This window comes from Sarcophilus harrisii, chromosome X (genome assembly GCF_902635505.1).
Source record: "Sarcophilus harrisii chromosome X, mSarHar1.11, whole genome shotgun sequence".
NCBI lineage: Eukaryota > Metazoa > Chordata > Mammalia > Dasyuromorphia > Dasyuridae > Sarcophilus > Sarcophilus harrisii.
This window is the reverse complement of record NC_045432.1, coordinates 29,436,659-29,453,053: the sequence shown is the minus strand read 5'-3', so window position 1 is coordinate 29,453,053 and position 16,395 is coordinate 29,436,659. Positions and strand designations below refer to the sequence as shown.

The following is a 16,395-nucleotide window of genomic DNA, read 5'->3' as shown; positions in this document are numbered from 1 at the left end:
TTTCTCTGGTGCCCAAAAGACCAAATTGGGAATGGATAACGGGAAATAGATATACAGACAACTAACTTTTGAAATTTATATCCCAAACTCTTGGCACAGAGCTTGGCACAGGATAAGTGCTTAATAAATGCACTTCCCTTGATTCATACACTTGTCTACTCAAGCTATCACTTCCAACAAATGTTCCCATCAAGGAACATTTTCAATACCTTGCCTTCACAAAAAAAGCCAAGAAACTGCAAATTATCATCACTTTTTATGAGAAATCCATTTTCAAATTTGGGGACAGAATGAGGGAAATTATGAGTAATGCTATTTTATAAAAGAGAGCAAGAAGTAATGGGGAGAAAGAGGAAGGAATCTACAGAAAGTTTGGCCTAAGAATCAATTTTAAGTCCTAGGAGTATTTAATAATGAAAATGAAAGGAAAATAACAGGAAAAAATGGAAAAGTCAATCAAAATTTCTGTTAAAATTACAATTTCATCAATATTGGTATCACATTTGAACTCTTTGTAATTTATACAATACATACAGCATGAGAAAGAAGGAAAGACAAAAAAAAAGACAAAGAATAGATATAATAAAGTAAACAAAGTAATAAACAAAGTAATAAACAAAGAAGTCTGTACAGTATGTGACACAATTTTAAGGGCAGTGAAAATTGATGTTCAAGATATTTGTAAAAAGACATTGAACAACAAGAAAAAAATCATGTCTGATCCAACTAACAAAAAGAAATGATCTAGTGAATATCGATTTCATTTTTATCTATCTTTTATAGATAGGTATCTCTATTTCATCTTAAGAAAATCTGAGAATAAGAGCATCATTGATAATATGAAGATCTTCACAAGAGATAGTCCATAGGAGACCATATATTTGTAGTCACATTGACTGTTAGCTACAGGGAAGAAAAGGCACTGCTTATTGACTATAAAAGTTGTAGATTTTACTCTTGTACAAAAATCTTGTAGATTTTAATCCCACAGAGTAGATAGCCCGTGCAAGTGTTAAAATTTTACGATTCTATAAAAGATGGCAACAAAAATTACCTCAATAATGCTCTCATTGTTAGTATTAAGTGAAGCATAAAAAGGAGATACACATGCCACCACTGTCTAAAGATTAAATATCTGGCAACTCAAAATAAAATTTTTACACTAAAACAATGAAAGATTGAGTTATAGCAATCATTCTAATATGGAAAGAGTCCCAAAGAATTAGTGCCATATAAGACCAGAATTTCAAGGAGAATAAGAAATGTTCCTTCTTATGGAAAGCAATAAGAGCCTTTCAATACACTGTACTTTGCAAAAAGAATGTCTTCCTAAAAGAAGCTTACAATCTCTGCCTTTATAAATAATGACTTTACAATAGAGAAATGTTCTTAAGTCAAAAAGAGTCAAAAGGAATTAAAGAACAATAATCTTATTGGGCTTAATGAGAGAAGTGGATACATAGAAATATACTTATTCCTGATATATGGAAGATATGTCAGCATTATACTGCAATCTTTAAAAGAACTACCAAAGGAAAAGATTCAGTTTAAGAATGGGATCACCTTCAACAGTATAACCTAATAAACAGCAACAAGATTCAGAAACTTGATTGTATCTTATTTCTCTTAAATTATGAGCACAACGAATCCACAGAACAAACTACAGAAAGAATTGTTTTAAGAGTCCTACCTTATTAATTATAAACTCAAGAAAAGTTGAAGAAATAGAAAATAACCAAACACCATAAACCAGAAAGGTTTTTTCCCCCCCTTTTACTGCAAAATACTGCTATCTAAACCTCAGGATCTATTTTCAGCTATCAAAATAAAGGCAGAACATGTTAAATCTATACTGGATCGCTTTCTATTTAGGGGAGGGGGAAAAGAGGAAAGAAGGAGAAAAATTTAGAACAGAAGATTTTGCAAAGGTTGAAAACTAACTTTGCGTGTATTTGAAAAAATAAAAAGCTATCATATGCTGTGCCATCAAAAAAAAGCTAATGACAAAGCTGAATTATATCTTTCTTCACTTTGAAAAACAATATAAAGATGGATTACAATCAATACCTTGTCTATAACTGTAGAAAAAGAATAGCTCCGGAATGCCACTGATCTAGCCTATTGGAGGCCAACAAACTGAGCAGTGCTCTAAGGAAACACTGATCAGAAATATCAAATAGAAAAATTGATACATTCCATTGGCTTTTCCAACAAAATGCACAGTAAGGTATTTCTTCCCAAGTCAGAGATATGGGATTTGGACTCTCTAGGTCACTGCTCTCCTCCATTATCAGAAATGACTCTTCAAGCAAGTTGCTAGAAAAGCAATGCCTACTTTTCATTGCTTCATTCTTTTAAAGAACTATATTAAACTTCATTTTGTCTTTCCATGCATTAGGTGCTAGCTGCCAAATCCTAGAAGATATAATTAATAATGCAAGCTCTATAAGTAGGTTTTATTTAAAAAGTAGAAGATGCTATAGCCTAAACCTCAAATCACCTGATTTATTAATTTGCTAATGATAAAGGGAAGACTAGTATAGTGAAAAATGGGGTCAAGACTGTAAACTCCTAGCCTGATAGTTACTAGCTGTGTGATTCCAGATAAGTCACTTCACCTATTTGAGCTTCAATTCCCTTAACTGTAAAATAAATTGTCTAAAAATATTTAGTGAAAACCATCTCCACAAGGATTCAAATTACATTTCAAAATATTAACTAAAGCACCAAGAAGTCAAGAAATATACAAATTAACACTTCATAATACATATGTAGGCAGTATTATATAGAGTATATATAGGGACTCATGAACTAGAAGACATGAATTTCCATTCTGCTTATTGGAGAAGTCAGATGGAATAGGGTAATCTTCAAAGAACCATTCCAACTTTAACTAGACTTGTCCAATCAAAACTGAAATGTAATATTTTCCTATTGAAGCTATGGATGTCTTCATAAATAATAAAGAAAGGAAGAAAAGAAGGATACTTAACCTTCAGGTAATTTTCGTTTTCCTGTTGCTGGTTTTGTTTTTTTATTTCTCACAGTTGATCCCCGACTACTGATTCCACTGATGACTGACATGGTATCATCATCCCCTCCAGCTAATAAGGAATTCCTATAAGACATCAAAGGAAGCCACACATCTTCTCTTCGGAGTGACATCTGAAAAGTCATGAACTTTTCTAGATAAACATACCTTAAAGAGAAATAATAATGGTTACAAATGTTTTTATATTGAAATAAAATATATACAGTATCACATAATCCTAGAAGCTTAGAAAAATGTAGAGAAGGAGGAAACCTGCTAATAAAGTGCTTGGCACCACACACCTTACTTTTCAACTGCAGTATTTTTATTATAAAATTCTTGCTAGCTTTAAATATATTTACCTTCAAAAAGTTTTCATTAAGATCATGCCACTGTGTTAAAACGCACAAGGCACATGTAAAACATATAAACTATGTGAATTCCCCAAATATATAATCCTTTTTTAACTTACTGGTTCTTTCCCTTCAACAAAAATTTCCAGGGAATGGTAACCACTTATATTTTTTTTAAATGATTTGTTATCCAAGCCATGATTATTCCTCTTAGTTGAAGAAGTTTAAGTGACTTGGCTCAATTAAGGGTGTATAAGATAGTTTATTTTGGCAAGTATTACTGAGGTCTTTAAGTTTACTTTAACCATTTTTCTATGTAGGACAGCACAGTAGCATGGAAAATCACTAATCATTTGCAATGGTATGCTTACTACAAAGCACTGCCCAGGTCTTCTCTTTCATATATGTACCAAAGGCCTCTAAAGATTATATCTTGAGACTTTAATATGACAATACTATGTGGTTGATTCTCAGATTAGTATCTTACTGTCTTTTCCAAGTGAAAGATTAATTCAAGGAAAACACTGCACTTCATGCAGGTTATCTACAAAGTTTCTCTAAATTAGATTGACCTAATCCCTTCCCCCTCCAAAACAGGAGTGAAGAAAATACACAGTTATATCACATTTTTTGAGAACATATTCAAATTTTCAAAGGAAGAGATGAGACTTTCAAGATTAAATTTACTTGGTAACATTTCAGGACATTATATGAAGCTAAACTCAACATTTTAACAAGGGACACTAAGCAAAGTAAACATTATAACTTTGTTTTAAAATATCAACAATATTCTTAAAGGATAAAATTGTTCCAAAATACAGTTCTAAAAGTTATAAGCCAGAAGCATTCCTATGTTTGCTGTTATTAGAATATATTAAGTCTTAGCGCAATTCTGGAATTCAATACAAAGAGGAAGCATAAAATGTTTAAATGTTGCTTCAGAGTTCCCCAAACTGAAACTTTAGTTGGAGGATGGACATTAAATACTTACACTGTTCTTTTATCTTGTCGGAGAAGTTTAGAAGAAAATTCACTCAAAATATCAAGAAATGCCAAATTTAAAGGTGGATGGCTTTCACCTTGTGGATTAGGTTCCTTAAATGCAAATTCTATCCCATCCCTAGAAAGGAAAGGACATAATGAATATCTGAAAGAGTATCATTCAAATGTGCTATTATAGAATGGAAGAAATGTATCTGGATAATTTTTCCACTAACAAAAATGGATAGAATGGATTTATGTTTGTATCTATAAATTTCAGATATAAAAATAAGAAGTGGATGAAAGAAGAAAGATAACAAGAGAGAAAGAACAGTAATATTACTTTTTGATTTATTGGCCATGATAATTCTATCTTTCCTGAAAGCAATATAGATAGGATATAATTACTTCTGGGATGTTCTTATAGCATCTCACCCAGCAAGAACCCAGCTCCTTCCAGTTAGTGGACTAATCCAAAGCAACTGAGCCATTCTACATTATAAGAATATTAGGAGAGTATCATACCATGAACCATAAGGAGGCCTCCAGAGGCTGTTAAGTGGATTTAAGGAAGGATATAGACAAGAATCACATAAGAAAAGGCAGCATGCATGGTAAGGTTGCAATCTACACTTGTGTCAAGAGTAGCCACACTGGTGAAATCACAAATCCAATGTAAAATAAAGCAATTAAGTCAACTGTAGAAATGGTCAAACCATTTAGGTAAAGAAGGGACAAAATGGCAAACCAGCAGTACAAAATAAATAAGAAAAGAAGTTCAACAACAGTGCAATTGGACTTCCCACAAGGCCTGGAGTGATGACTGGGAGTACAACAATACTTCAGTTAAGAAAGAGAATGCACTCCAATTACAGACACATGGCCAGTAACTTTATTAAGATAATGAGAAGCATAATATAGTCTAAGAGAGCAGGAGAGGAGAAGAGGTCCAGGGTTACTGTAGGAAAAACAAAACAAAAGGTATGGAACTGGGAACTCAGGAGCAAAAGTAGGAAAAGAGCAGATTAGAAAAGGTGCCTTCATTTGTAGCTGGAAATGAAAGGTCTTAAGGTAAGACAAGCTACTTGACAATGTTCACAGTTTGGGGGGTGGAAGAGTAAGTGCAGGGAACTCTTGCCAAACAAAGAATATTACCTGACCTGTTTTGTAACTTCTAAAATTCTTCGGATTGGAAGGACAGGGGTGTGGGCAATGGTTTTCATTACACAGTATAGGTAAATAGAGATAAAGCCAAAGTATCTAAACCTCGGTTAAATAAATCAGTGAGAAATACAACTGATATAACATCAAAAGCTCTTTTGCAAAGGAAAAAAGGGATCAGAAATAAGGGGGCAAATTACCATCGGATGAAAAATAGTTACAAAAAAGTAGAGGCTACTGAAGACATAAAAGAAACTTCCCATACTACCCAACATTACCTATGATCAACACTCTTTACCTTCAGCTAAGAAGAAATAGAAATTGTGCAGAGAGAAATTTGGTGTCATGCCTGAATTCATGTATAGCCTTACTTCCAATGATTTATGAAGATTTGGTGTGTGGTTTATTTTATAAAGGATCTAATTTTTTTTAAATCCTAAGAATGAAGAATTTATGTTAGAAGACAAGTCCATACACTAAGGACATTATTACACATCAGCCCAACAATTTTCTCAATTCTAAAAAAGATTCAAATCCTAATTTTAAAAAAAAATCTGCAAAATGTAGAGCATAGAATAGGAGAAAGAGCACTGAATCTGAAGCCAAGAAACCAGGATTCTTGTCCCAGCTCTACCACTTACTAACTCCATGACACTGGGCGAGTCACCTTCCTTTTCTGAGTCTCATTTGCATTATCCATATGACAGGAGCAATACTTGAACTCCCTGCCCTCACAGGTTTGTCATGAGGTACAAACAAGTATAAGACGCTTATAAACCTTAAGGTGTTATATTTATTAACGTCAGCCATTATGATTAGTTGAATTCAAGTAAAATATTGGGAAATTACTTGTGTAACATGGCGATGGCTTCTCTTGTTTTCAACTGATCAAGTCCAAAAGTTAAAGCAAAACGTCGGGCAAGTTCTTTAATACCACTGAATGTTGGTGATGATCTGTCAAAATTATACCCATTCTCTTGTATCATTTCGTTGAACAGCTGTTTGGAATCAAAGAAAACATTTGGGGTTTTTTTGGGTTGCTAATATTAATAATTAGTATAAACACTTCTATACCTAGTCTGTAATAAATATTTAATATTGTACAAATTAATAAAGAAGCACTTTAAGTTGACGTCAGTTATCCTCAAGTTCTTTTCAGTTAAGCCAAGGTAAAACTATTTCCTGGTGGTTTCAACACAATTACGAACCTAATGAATACAAATATAAAAAGATGAAAACAAAGCCCAACACATTAATTATATCCATAGCAAGCAAACAAGAAGGGGTTACTGCTGTTGTGATTTTTTTCTTTATCTATACAAGAGGCAAATAGGCATGTGATTCATTTAGGAAAAAAACCAGGTTTCTTGGTTTGAATATTAAACAAGGTTTTTGAAAGAATCAATAATACTTAAAATTATTCCTTCTTACCTGCTGTAAACTGAGAATAAGCGTCTTTGCACATTGGATTTTGTCTATCTGCCTTGTTTTACTCATTGTTTCTTTAATAATATCTCCATAATCATTGTAATACTAGAAAAGAAATTTACATGTATGAAATGAACTTCACATCATAAAAAAAAATTTGTGACGGGTAAGTAGACAGAAAAGGATAGTGGGGGGGCGGGGGGGGAGCTTTTCATGGGCATCAGAAGAATTGTATTTCTCATGCTGGCTTTGCCACTAATTACTTCTGTGGTTTGGGGAAAGCCACAAATTCCCAGCCTCAGAATCCTCATCTACTAAATGGGAACATATGACACCCTATCTACCTAGAAAGACTTATTGTAACCAATAAATAAGATATGCAAGGAAATATATTATAATCCAGGGTCAGCTAATGGACTGTGATAAACTTAAATGCTATTACTTATGGAATCTAGAATCTAGAAAAGGTAACAGAAATGAATATTTGAATACCTTGTCTAAGGTAAAGAAACTAACTGGTGAAAAAGAAAATTCTGATCAATAGAAAGGTATACTCAATGGGAGAACAAATAATCTAGGCTTCATTACAGCCAAAGTACCTCATAACACTATCCAATTCCCTTTGCATTGATTCCATACTTACAATGTAACTGTCTAAATTGGTAATTTGGTTTCCCAGCAAGCTTGGGGTGCCCTGGGTATTGAGAATTAGTATTCTGGTTGCAATATATCTCCCTCAGTAAATTAATAAATTGACATTCTGGTTTATAAATCCCTCTGGTGAATTTGGTTAGCACAAATTATTCCCGTAGTACCTGATCACCCCCTGGGTAATGTGATAAAAATGAGTTTCTAGGCCTGCAAGACTACAGACTGGCTTCCAAAATAATGACAATAAGCTCTACCATCTTACAAAATAAAAATCCAAACTGCTTGCAAGCAAAAAAAAAACAAAAACAAAAAACCCAAAAACTCAATGTCAAATTTTCTCCATGAAATGTTATCATTTATTTACAAAGTATCATATGCAAGGCCAGTTTTACCACAACACTGAGGGAAGAGGATGTATATTCTCTTGGTATATTCTCCAAATCTGAAAAATAATTCTGTTACAAGTAGTCTTATTTACCTTCATATACTGCTTGAAAATATCCGCAGCTGTATTCATTTCCACCACAGTATATACAATTAGTTTACAAAAAGCTGCAAGTAAATTTCTCCGCTTGTGCAGTGCTTCAATTTTACTAGCTTCATCATCCTGCTGTCCATCTGAAAAAAGGCCTAAATATTGAACTATGAGATTTTTTAGCTACTTATTTGACATCATGATTCAAGTTAGCAAAGAAAAAAATCTGTTCAAAAAAGAGAGGGATTAAAGAAAATTCTTGAATACAAGTTTTTCACAATATGCAATTTTTCTTAACAGATAAGTTCAAACCCACTATTCTGCTTTAGTCCTCACATGAAAGTGATCCATGATTCTCAAGTTGTGGGCAATGCCTGGCAGATCCTAATAAGCCAGAAAGTATTTCAGAATGGTCTCCGTAAGGACCATCTTTAATTACAAAAAGACTTCTTTGCAGTTTAGGCCATGGCATACCAGTTCTAAATGTCCAACTTCAAAAGTAAAGAGAGGCTCTAATCTGCCTTTACATTATTGAAACCAATGGATAGGTATGTACCCTTTGAGAATAATTTTTTTTTCACTTTTAACTATTTTAAATTTTATGCCTATCTTACAAACAAAACATAGGGAACGTAAATTACTCTTGATGACACAAGATCACCATTATAGGTTCCAAATTCCATATGATGGTGGAATACAATGATTAAGGGCTGGAGTCAAACATTTAAGGTGATTAGTCCTTATGCAATATCATCCCAGACTGCTCTTCAAGTCCCTATCTGATTTCTGTAGACTTTTCATCTCCTCACATGATGCTAAATTATCTTCTCAGTGATGGTAGTATGCCTAATGAACAGCACTTGCTTATCCCTCCTTCCCCTTTATAATTTGAGACTTTTAATCTGCTATGTGATGAGGGGAAAAAAGAGATTATGAAGTTTGTTCAGAGGTACCTAATCTAAGGAATCAACAACCACAAAGAATTTCACAATGAATCAAGTATATAGAACTGCCCTAAACTATATGAGTTAGACTAGAAACCTCAGCAATTCCCTTACCAATATACTGATTCTGTGATTTGAACTTTATGAGATCAGAACAAGATGATCTATCTCCAAGATCCTTTCTAACTTTGAAAATCCACAGGAAAGCATGTTATCCTAAATGTCTTTGTTTAGTTGCAGATTTCTTAATACATTACACACAAAAACACACAAAGACAGTCATCCTCTCCAGGAAACAAGCCCTCATAAGTACATTTTTGGGGGGAAATTATAAATTCTCCTTGTATTTGGTGAAAAATCTTTAATTTACTCATCTAAAACCTTAGCAGTCCTAAATCTGTATGTATATTTATATACATGTTGACATTAAGTTTGAAGTAGAACCTAACACCAAAACTATGAGAAATCACAAAATCATGATGTAACCTTTACTTGAAAGACTGTTAAGGAAAAATCAAATTATCTGTAAAGTCTCAGTTAAATACAGAGAAATTTGGCTTTTCTCCCCCAGAAAATTTTGTATTCTCTTGATTATTCTGTACAATAGTTCAAAAACTAACTTAGAAAATTACTTTGAAATCTATTTATAATATAAAGAAATATAGATTTAAAAGGATCTATAAAAGTTATTTCAGAAAAATGATGCATAGTACTATATTATTTTACTGAAATTAGTTAATAAAATCTTTAAGCACCTATAAAAGTAAAAGATCTTGATCAACACTCAGAGTATTTAAGCAATATATCTTCTGGGTTACTAATTGTTTTCCAAAAAAGGTAGCTCAAAAGCTTCAGTAAGCATCCCTTTTTCTGTGAACTCATGATTACCTGCACTATTGTTATCATCATCCTGGTCAATGAAGACATGATCCAGAATGAAGCTGAGCAATTCGGACTGCAATGAAGAATCAGGAGTGTAAACTAGTGGCTCTAACATGTCCCGTCCTCCTGACATAATCTGATGGCTGGAGATCATCAACACATCACACAAAATAGTGAAGGCCTGAATAAAGAAATTTTAAATGTTATAAATTAACATTTCTAACTAAATTTCTGCTCCCCACTTCCCAAAACAATATGACAGTTACTTCAAAAACTTTTCTAAGATATTGAAAAAAGGTGGTTCTGAGGCATTTCTCAAATGTAAACAGTTAATACAACAATTCAAAGAATAACAACTGACAAATGTTGGCGAATACCACTATATTACAATGAAATACGTGACACATAAGGAACATGCTTATGTTTTGCAAAAATATGTAATCTTAAATATGTATTGTACCAGAAAAACCAGAAAAGTTAGCCTTTCCAACTTGAAATATTCCCTCAATCCATCAATAAGCATTTTTTAAGTCTTACAAGACAACCTGATGCTAAGTGCTGGGCATACAAAGAAAGGCAAAAAACAAGGAGTTCACAGTCTAAGGGTGAGGGGAGATGACACTGAATACAACTATGTATATAAGCTATGGAGATGATGAATGAAGATACAGGTTAGACTATTACATAGATATGAGTGGATGATAATAATTATGAATATAATAAAAATTATATTTTTATATAATATACATTTGTCATACATTAAAATTTATATCATAAATATATTATGAAAAATAATGATTTTCTTAATTATACTTAATTAAGAATTAATTATTTATATTGATTATAAATTATTTCATAATATGTAATTATACCTTAATTAGGCAATTTGTGCAATAAATTAAAGTTTAAGATGAATAAAATAATAAATGAACGATATTCTTTGTTATTTTTTAATAACTAAATCATGCCAATTATATATTATGTATGGTATATATTTTGTAATGTATAATTATGCATTTTAATTAATATAATAAATTGAGAATGAATGAATATTAAAAATTAATGTATGGATTATATATAAAATTATAAATATTAATATTATTGGCTAGACAAGTTTAGGAAGGTGACAATCAGAAATCAATGGGCATATTGAAGAGAGGTGGTGACAGCAGTAAATGAGAAAGGAGAGATTTGAGTAACTGACCCTACCTCTCTGGCATTTCAGAGGGGAAGAAGGGAAAACAGTTACATGATGGAGAAGCATCTAATGGGAAAGTATTGAGGATTCAGAGACTAACAAGACAAGACACCAGAGATCTCCAATATATGTAGAGACCAGAAAATGTACACAGAATACAGTATAAGTCAAATATAACTGTCTTAAATCACTAGATCAATAGGTTTCCAGAAGGTCATCTGGAAGGACATAAAAAAAAAAAAATCACATGGGCTAACCATGAGGTATCTTATCATTACAGGACAACAATAAGCAAAATAACTGGTATAGTCAATAGGAAGGCAGTCATATTGTGTGTACCAAGGATACAGAGTTCAATTTGACTAGTTCTTGTACATGAATCCAAATTCATTTTGCAGTTTCTGAGACCTACATTTCAGAAATTATAATGCATGGGAAAGAAAATCCAAGTCATATTCCCCTTTATTTAAAAAACAACCACCACTACCACCTTCAAAATTGCATATTTTAAGTAGGAGAAAATTCTGATGCTGTGAAGGACAGATTATATTGTATATTCTTGCTAGAACTATGTAGTCACTGAACCTTGATATCGGGAAAAGGACTTCAAAGTACTTTTTAATTTCTTACTTTTGACTTAAAATGCTGTACCTTAATGACAAGAAATTAATATGGAATTTATTTTGGCAATGTTTGCAACTTTATCATTAAATGTCAGTAAGCCAGTTAAAAAAATTGGCTCCCAGTCTATTAGTTAACCAAAACAAGCTCTTGGAAAGACAGGATGCCAGTATTTTGGTTAACTGTTTGAATCCTACAAAAATGGTGTAAGAAGATTGGATAATGATAAATGGCCAAAGCATTTCCATTAAAAGGTAAGAAAATAGCTAGCAGCAACCTAATCAACAAAACCTCCTAGAAAAAGAATAACCACCACAATACTTTCTTCCTCTTTATTCAAGGTGATACTAAGGATGGAGGGAGGAGGATCATCAAAAGCCTAATGGTAACCAAGTATCCCAATGAATTTTATCAAATTCTGGTACAAGTTCCAAATCCTAGATGGCTGAAGGAAAAGAAGAAAGAGTAATATTTCAGCTTTTAAATTCCTGCCTGCTCTCAAATGTAGAAAATTGTTTTGTTGATGCAGTGCTTGTGAAGAATCAACAGGATCCTCAAACAACTGGTATCAAATTCCCACTAGTGTTTTCAATCAAGATCATAATTTCAAAGTATAACATGTTTTCAAAGTATGTTCACATTTAACTTTTATACATCCCTTCTATATGCAGAAAATACTTGACAACATTTATCTCAATGAAGAGGCTGTCAACAGCACTGTTTGGGATTTCTTTATCCTTGACAATTACCTCTGGAGGGTGCTTAGGAATACCCAACCCATTTTCTATATTTTCCCAAGGGTGATCGTGCTTCCAACTCTTCAAGGTATCCAATCTCCTTTATTTCAAAATTGTATAAACATAAAGATTCAGATATGAGACTCTGTCTTTTCCTATTGGGTAAGCAGGATTAGAGTGTGTGGAAGAGCAAGTACAAGATTTTATTGAAGGAATAAGGAACAGGGATCTACAGCAGGGCTGCTAAGAATTATGGCAAAGGGTTTCTACCAGAAGGAGGATTTCACCTCTTACTTCCAATGCTCACTCTAGTAGAACACTTGTTCCCAGACCAAAATAATCACCATAAACTTTGGGGAATTTCAATCGATAAAATAGCTTTAATGTGCTCCTAGAATCTCAGGGAGAATTCTCAAAAAATTTCCTCATAAAAACAATGTGATATGTAATGGTTAGAGTTGAATGAATATCTATACTTCAAACATATGATTTATATGATCCTGTGCTTTCAAACTCCTAGAAAATTGCTTGTCAATAAAATCTAATAATCAGTTTCTATGCTGTGAAATGCATGTTTGCTAGACTATCAAAAAAGGGCTTCACAAAGAAAAATAGGCTGATAAGAACATATATGAAGCAAATTCACTAGAACTGCACCCTCAATTATATCATATTCAAGCCTAACAATTTGAGCAATGTGAATTTTGTATTATAAAATAAGATTTATTACCAAACTAAACACAGCTTTCCAGATCCCTACCAAACAAAATGGCATCTTAGATAATTATCCAAACGTTATCACTAGCTACAAAATTGACAAAACGAACCTGTTCCTTAACAGCAGTATTCACATTGGTCAGGTAATGCTGACAAATCTGACAGAAGACCCTCATTTGTTTCTTTAAACGAAGTAGGTCCTCCTGCAAAATAATTTATGATAATTAAAAATTGAAAGTGTGTATTGTGAATCCTATTTTCTCAGAAATCATTCTCACAGACATTTTCACATATTACTATAAAAAAGTCAAGATATAAAAGATAAAATTCAAATGCTGTATTATCAAAATGTAACATATGCTAATTAACTAATGTTTAGGTAACAAATATTAATTTACAAATGCAACTGCCTTCTTTTGCTCTATCATCATTCTTCATTATAAAATAATACATGAAAAAAGTACCATACAGGATTGATTTTTATTCAGCAGAAACATAAGTTCAGATTTTTCTGGACGGTATTCTCTAGCATTTCAGAATTCAGTGGTACAGAAAGACTATATATGGTTAACAGAAACCAGTATAAATTAGAGCTGATTATTAATAAATGAGGAGTAGAAATGATTTCCTCTATAAGAATTCCTTTTTCTTTAAAAGATAGTTGATGAACTAGTATTGGTTGTAAGGTTTTCTTCATGCACAAAAGTGTAATTTCTGCAACAAAAGTGAAGATTAAAATCCAAAACTTTAGGAAAATTCATTAAGGACTTTCTACTTAATTTGTCTTAATGAGTCTATGAAAAGACTCTATAATTTACCTTTCCAATTCATTAACTATAACATCTAAGTTTTGCTCTTATTTATTGAGAAAGGTCAATGCCAGAAGAAAACAAGAGCATAAAAAAAAATCTACAACATGTAGTCTAACATCTTCATTTTAATGATGAGGAAACTGAGCCCCAGGGAGAGGAAATGATTTGCAGCAGAATGTATTTGATTTTTTACTTATTCATTTCAGTAGTTTTTCTTTTTTTTTTTTTTTTGATTAATATATGCAAAAATGTGCTTTGTCTTTCAACTACTCTCAATTTGTGTTTGTGAAATACTATTTGCACCTACTTTAAATAGCCACGCATGATTTATTAATTTAAAACAAGAAAAAAACTTTTCTGGACATAAAACAAATTTTAACAATCACATTAAAAATATTTAAAATTGACTAGAGTTGGAAGAACTTGACTTCAGTTAGGCAAGTGCACACAGTAAATAAATAATGTAGTTAAAGAGGGCATTCAAATAAGTTTTTTTTGGGTCCCCCCCCAACAAATCTCTATACTACTTAAAAGCATATAGCTATTAACACATACCTTGGTGGAGCTGCTTTCGGTAATTTTTGCTAGCTGCCAAAGGATTACATAGTGAGTACACTGCAATGCATGAATAACAATCTATAAAAATAAACAACACAAAGTTAGCAAAGACGAGTCAAATGTTTCTAGAATCCAACCTACACATACAACTTTTAAATACAAACCTGTTCAGGCATGTCTCCATTTTCAATACCAGTTTTCAACAGCTTGTAATTACAACCAAACAAATCCCATCTTGAAAGATCATGGGTACTGGAAGAAATTTTGAAAAGCTCAAGTCATTAAAAAGTCAAATTTAACCACATTAGTTTGTTACATTATTGTTAAAGGAATAATACTTATTAATCACCATAAACACCCATTCCACAAAAACAAAAAACAGATCCAAATAACAAATTGCCCGCAACACTATTTTTTTCAAAGTCTGATTTGCTTTTAGGATTCTGAAAATTTTTAAAATAATTTTAATAATTTTTCAATTCAAAATTTAAGTATTAGTGTATTAAAGGATGATAAATTATAAGTTTCTTCAACCTCAGGAAATTTCTCCAAGAACAACTTAGCTAAATCCACAATGTATGAAATAAATGAGAGTTTATTGATGAAGTCTCTTAGGAATTATAAGAGACATTTACTATTCCTTTAAGACAAAACATAAAAATCTATATTTTTAACAGGCGGTCATCCAACTACCGAAAAGTTGTCATTAATAAATTCTTGCAGCAAGGTATCTCTCTCTCTCTCTCTCTTTACCTACCAAAGCTGCCTGTTCTACTCTAAGAGAGTAATAATAATCACTCCTCTCTAAAAGTGAACAGAAATCTGCTTTAACTAAAATTTCCAACCACTCTGGTTCTACACTTTGAGACCCAATCAAATAAATCACTCAGTAACATTAATACTTACTTGTGAAAAGCAGTGATCCTTTTTAATGTTGATAAGACCTGATATGCATCATCTTCATCAGGTTCTTCACCCTATTAATATTAATTATATAATATTAGACACTATAAATCACTACAGGAAAGTCCTAACTGTTCAAAACAAAACCACCACCTTGGAGACAGGCAAATTATGAGATGGGCAACAACAAGAGATCTGCAATTTTTATTCCTGTTTCAAGGCCTGCAATCATTTTAGATATAAGAAATAACAAGTGTTACATCACAAATACATTTCAAATAAAGGATGAGTGAGGAGAGAAATAATATGGATAAACAATCTTTTTCCAATGTTAATGAAAAACAGAAAGGGGGAAATGAGGAAGAAAATCAGGCTCATAAATAAAGTAGCTAAATTGGAACACCTAAGGGATGAGCAATAAAGAAAATATTAATACAACAAGTACTAAATATATTTATCACAAGAAAAAGTCTCAAGGAAATACGGGCTAAATTCATGGAAAATGACAAGTTATTAAATAAAAATCTAAATGTTGTAATAAATTGATGTCTGACTCTTAGTGACCCTACAGAGGTTTTCTTGGTAGAGAAAAGGGAGTGGTTTACCATTTCCTCCTCCAATTCATTTTGCAGATGAGGAAACCAAGACAAACAAGGTTAAGTGATTTGTCCAGGGTCATGTAGCTGATATGTGCCTGAGGTCAGATTTGAACTGGGGAAGATGAGTCCTCAGGCCGGGCACTCCACCCACTGTGCTAGCTACTCTGCTGTTTTTTACAAAAACATTTGCCAGGTACTTACTATATCTCATTTGAAACTGAAAGTGAAGGAGGGAAGACCAACCTGGATCAAATATCTAGTTAGCTATGTGATAAATTCATTTAACTAAGTTGTCTCAGATTAAAAGACAAGGTGATACAAAAATTAAATTTGCAAACTGTAAA

General features: G+C 32.4%; 1 protein-coding gene across 8 annotated transcripts in view; it reads right to left on the bottom strand.

Moving 5' to 3' along the window:
* The window catches only part of STAG2 (stromal antigen 2), a 121,692-nt gene that overhangs the window by 17,403 nt on the left and 87,894 nt on the right, over nt 1–16,395 (bottom strand). For 5 of the 8 annotated variants that reach the window (XM_031944428.1, XM_031944425.1, XM_023506893.2 and 2 more), the window contains 10 exons: nt 15,456–15,526; nt 14,714–14,801; nt 14,547–14,627; nt 13,290–13,382; nt 9,913–10,087; nt 8,084–8,247; nt 6,958–7,059; nt 6,376–6,524; nt 4,376–4,504; nt 2,994–3,199 (listed from right to left, as the gene is read on the bottom strand). In XM_031944428.1, the coding sequence (XP_031800288.1) occupies nt 2,994–3,199; nt 4,376–4,504; nt 6,376–6,524; nt 6,958–7,059; nt 8,084–8,247; nt 9,913–10,087; nt 13,290–13,382; nt 14,547–14,627; nt 14,714–14,801; nt 15,456–15,526 (1,258 nt within the window). The remainder of the gene's footprint in view (nt 1–2,993; nt 3,200–4,375; nt 4,505–6,375; nt 6,525–6,957; nt 7,060–8,083; nt 8,248–9,912; nt 10,088–13,289; nt 13,383–14,546; nt 14,628–14,713; nt 14,802–15,455; nt 15,527–16,395) is intronic. The other 3 variants (XM_031944430.1, XM_031944427.1, XM_031944426.1) reach the window with 2 other exon arrangements.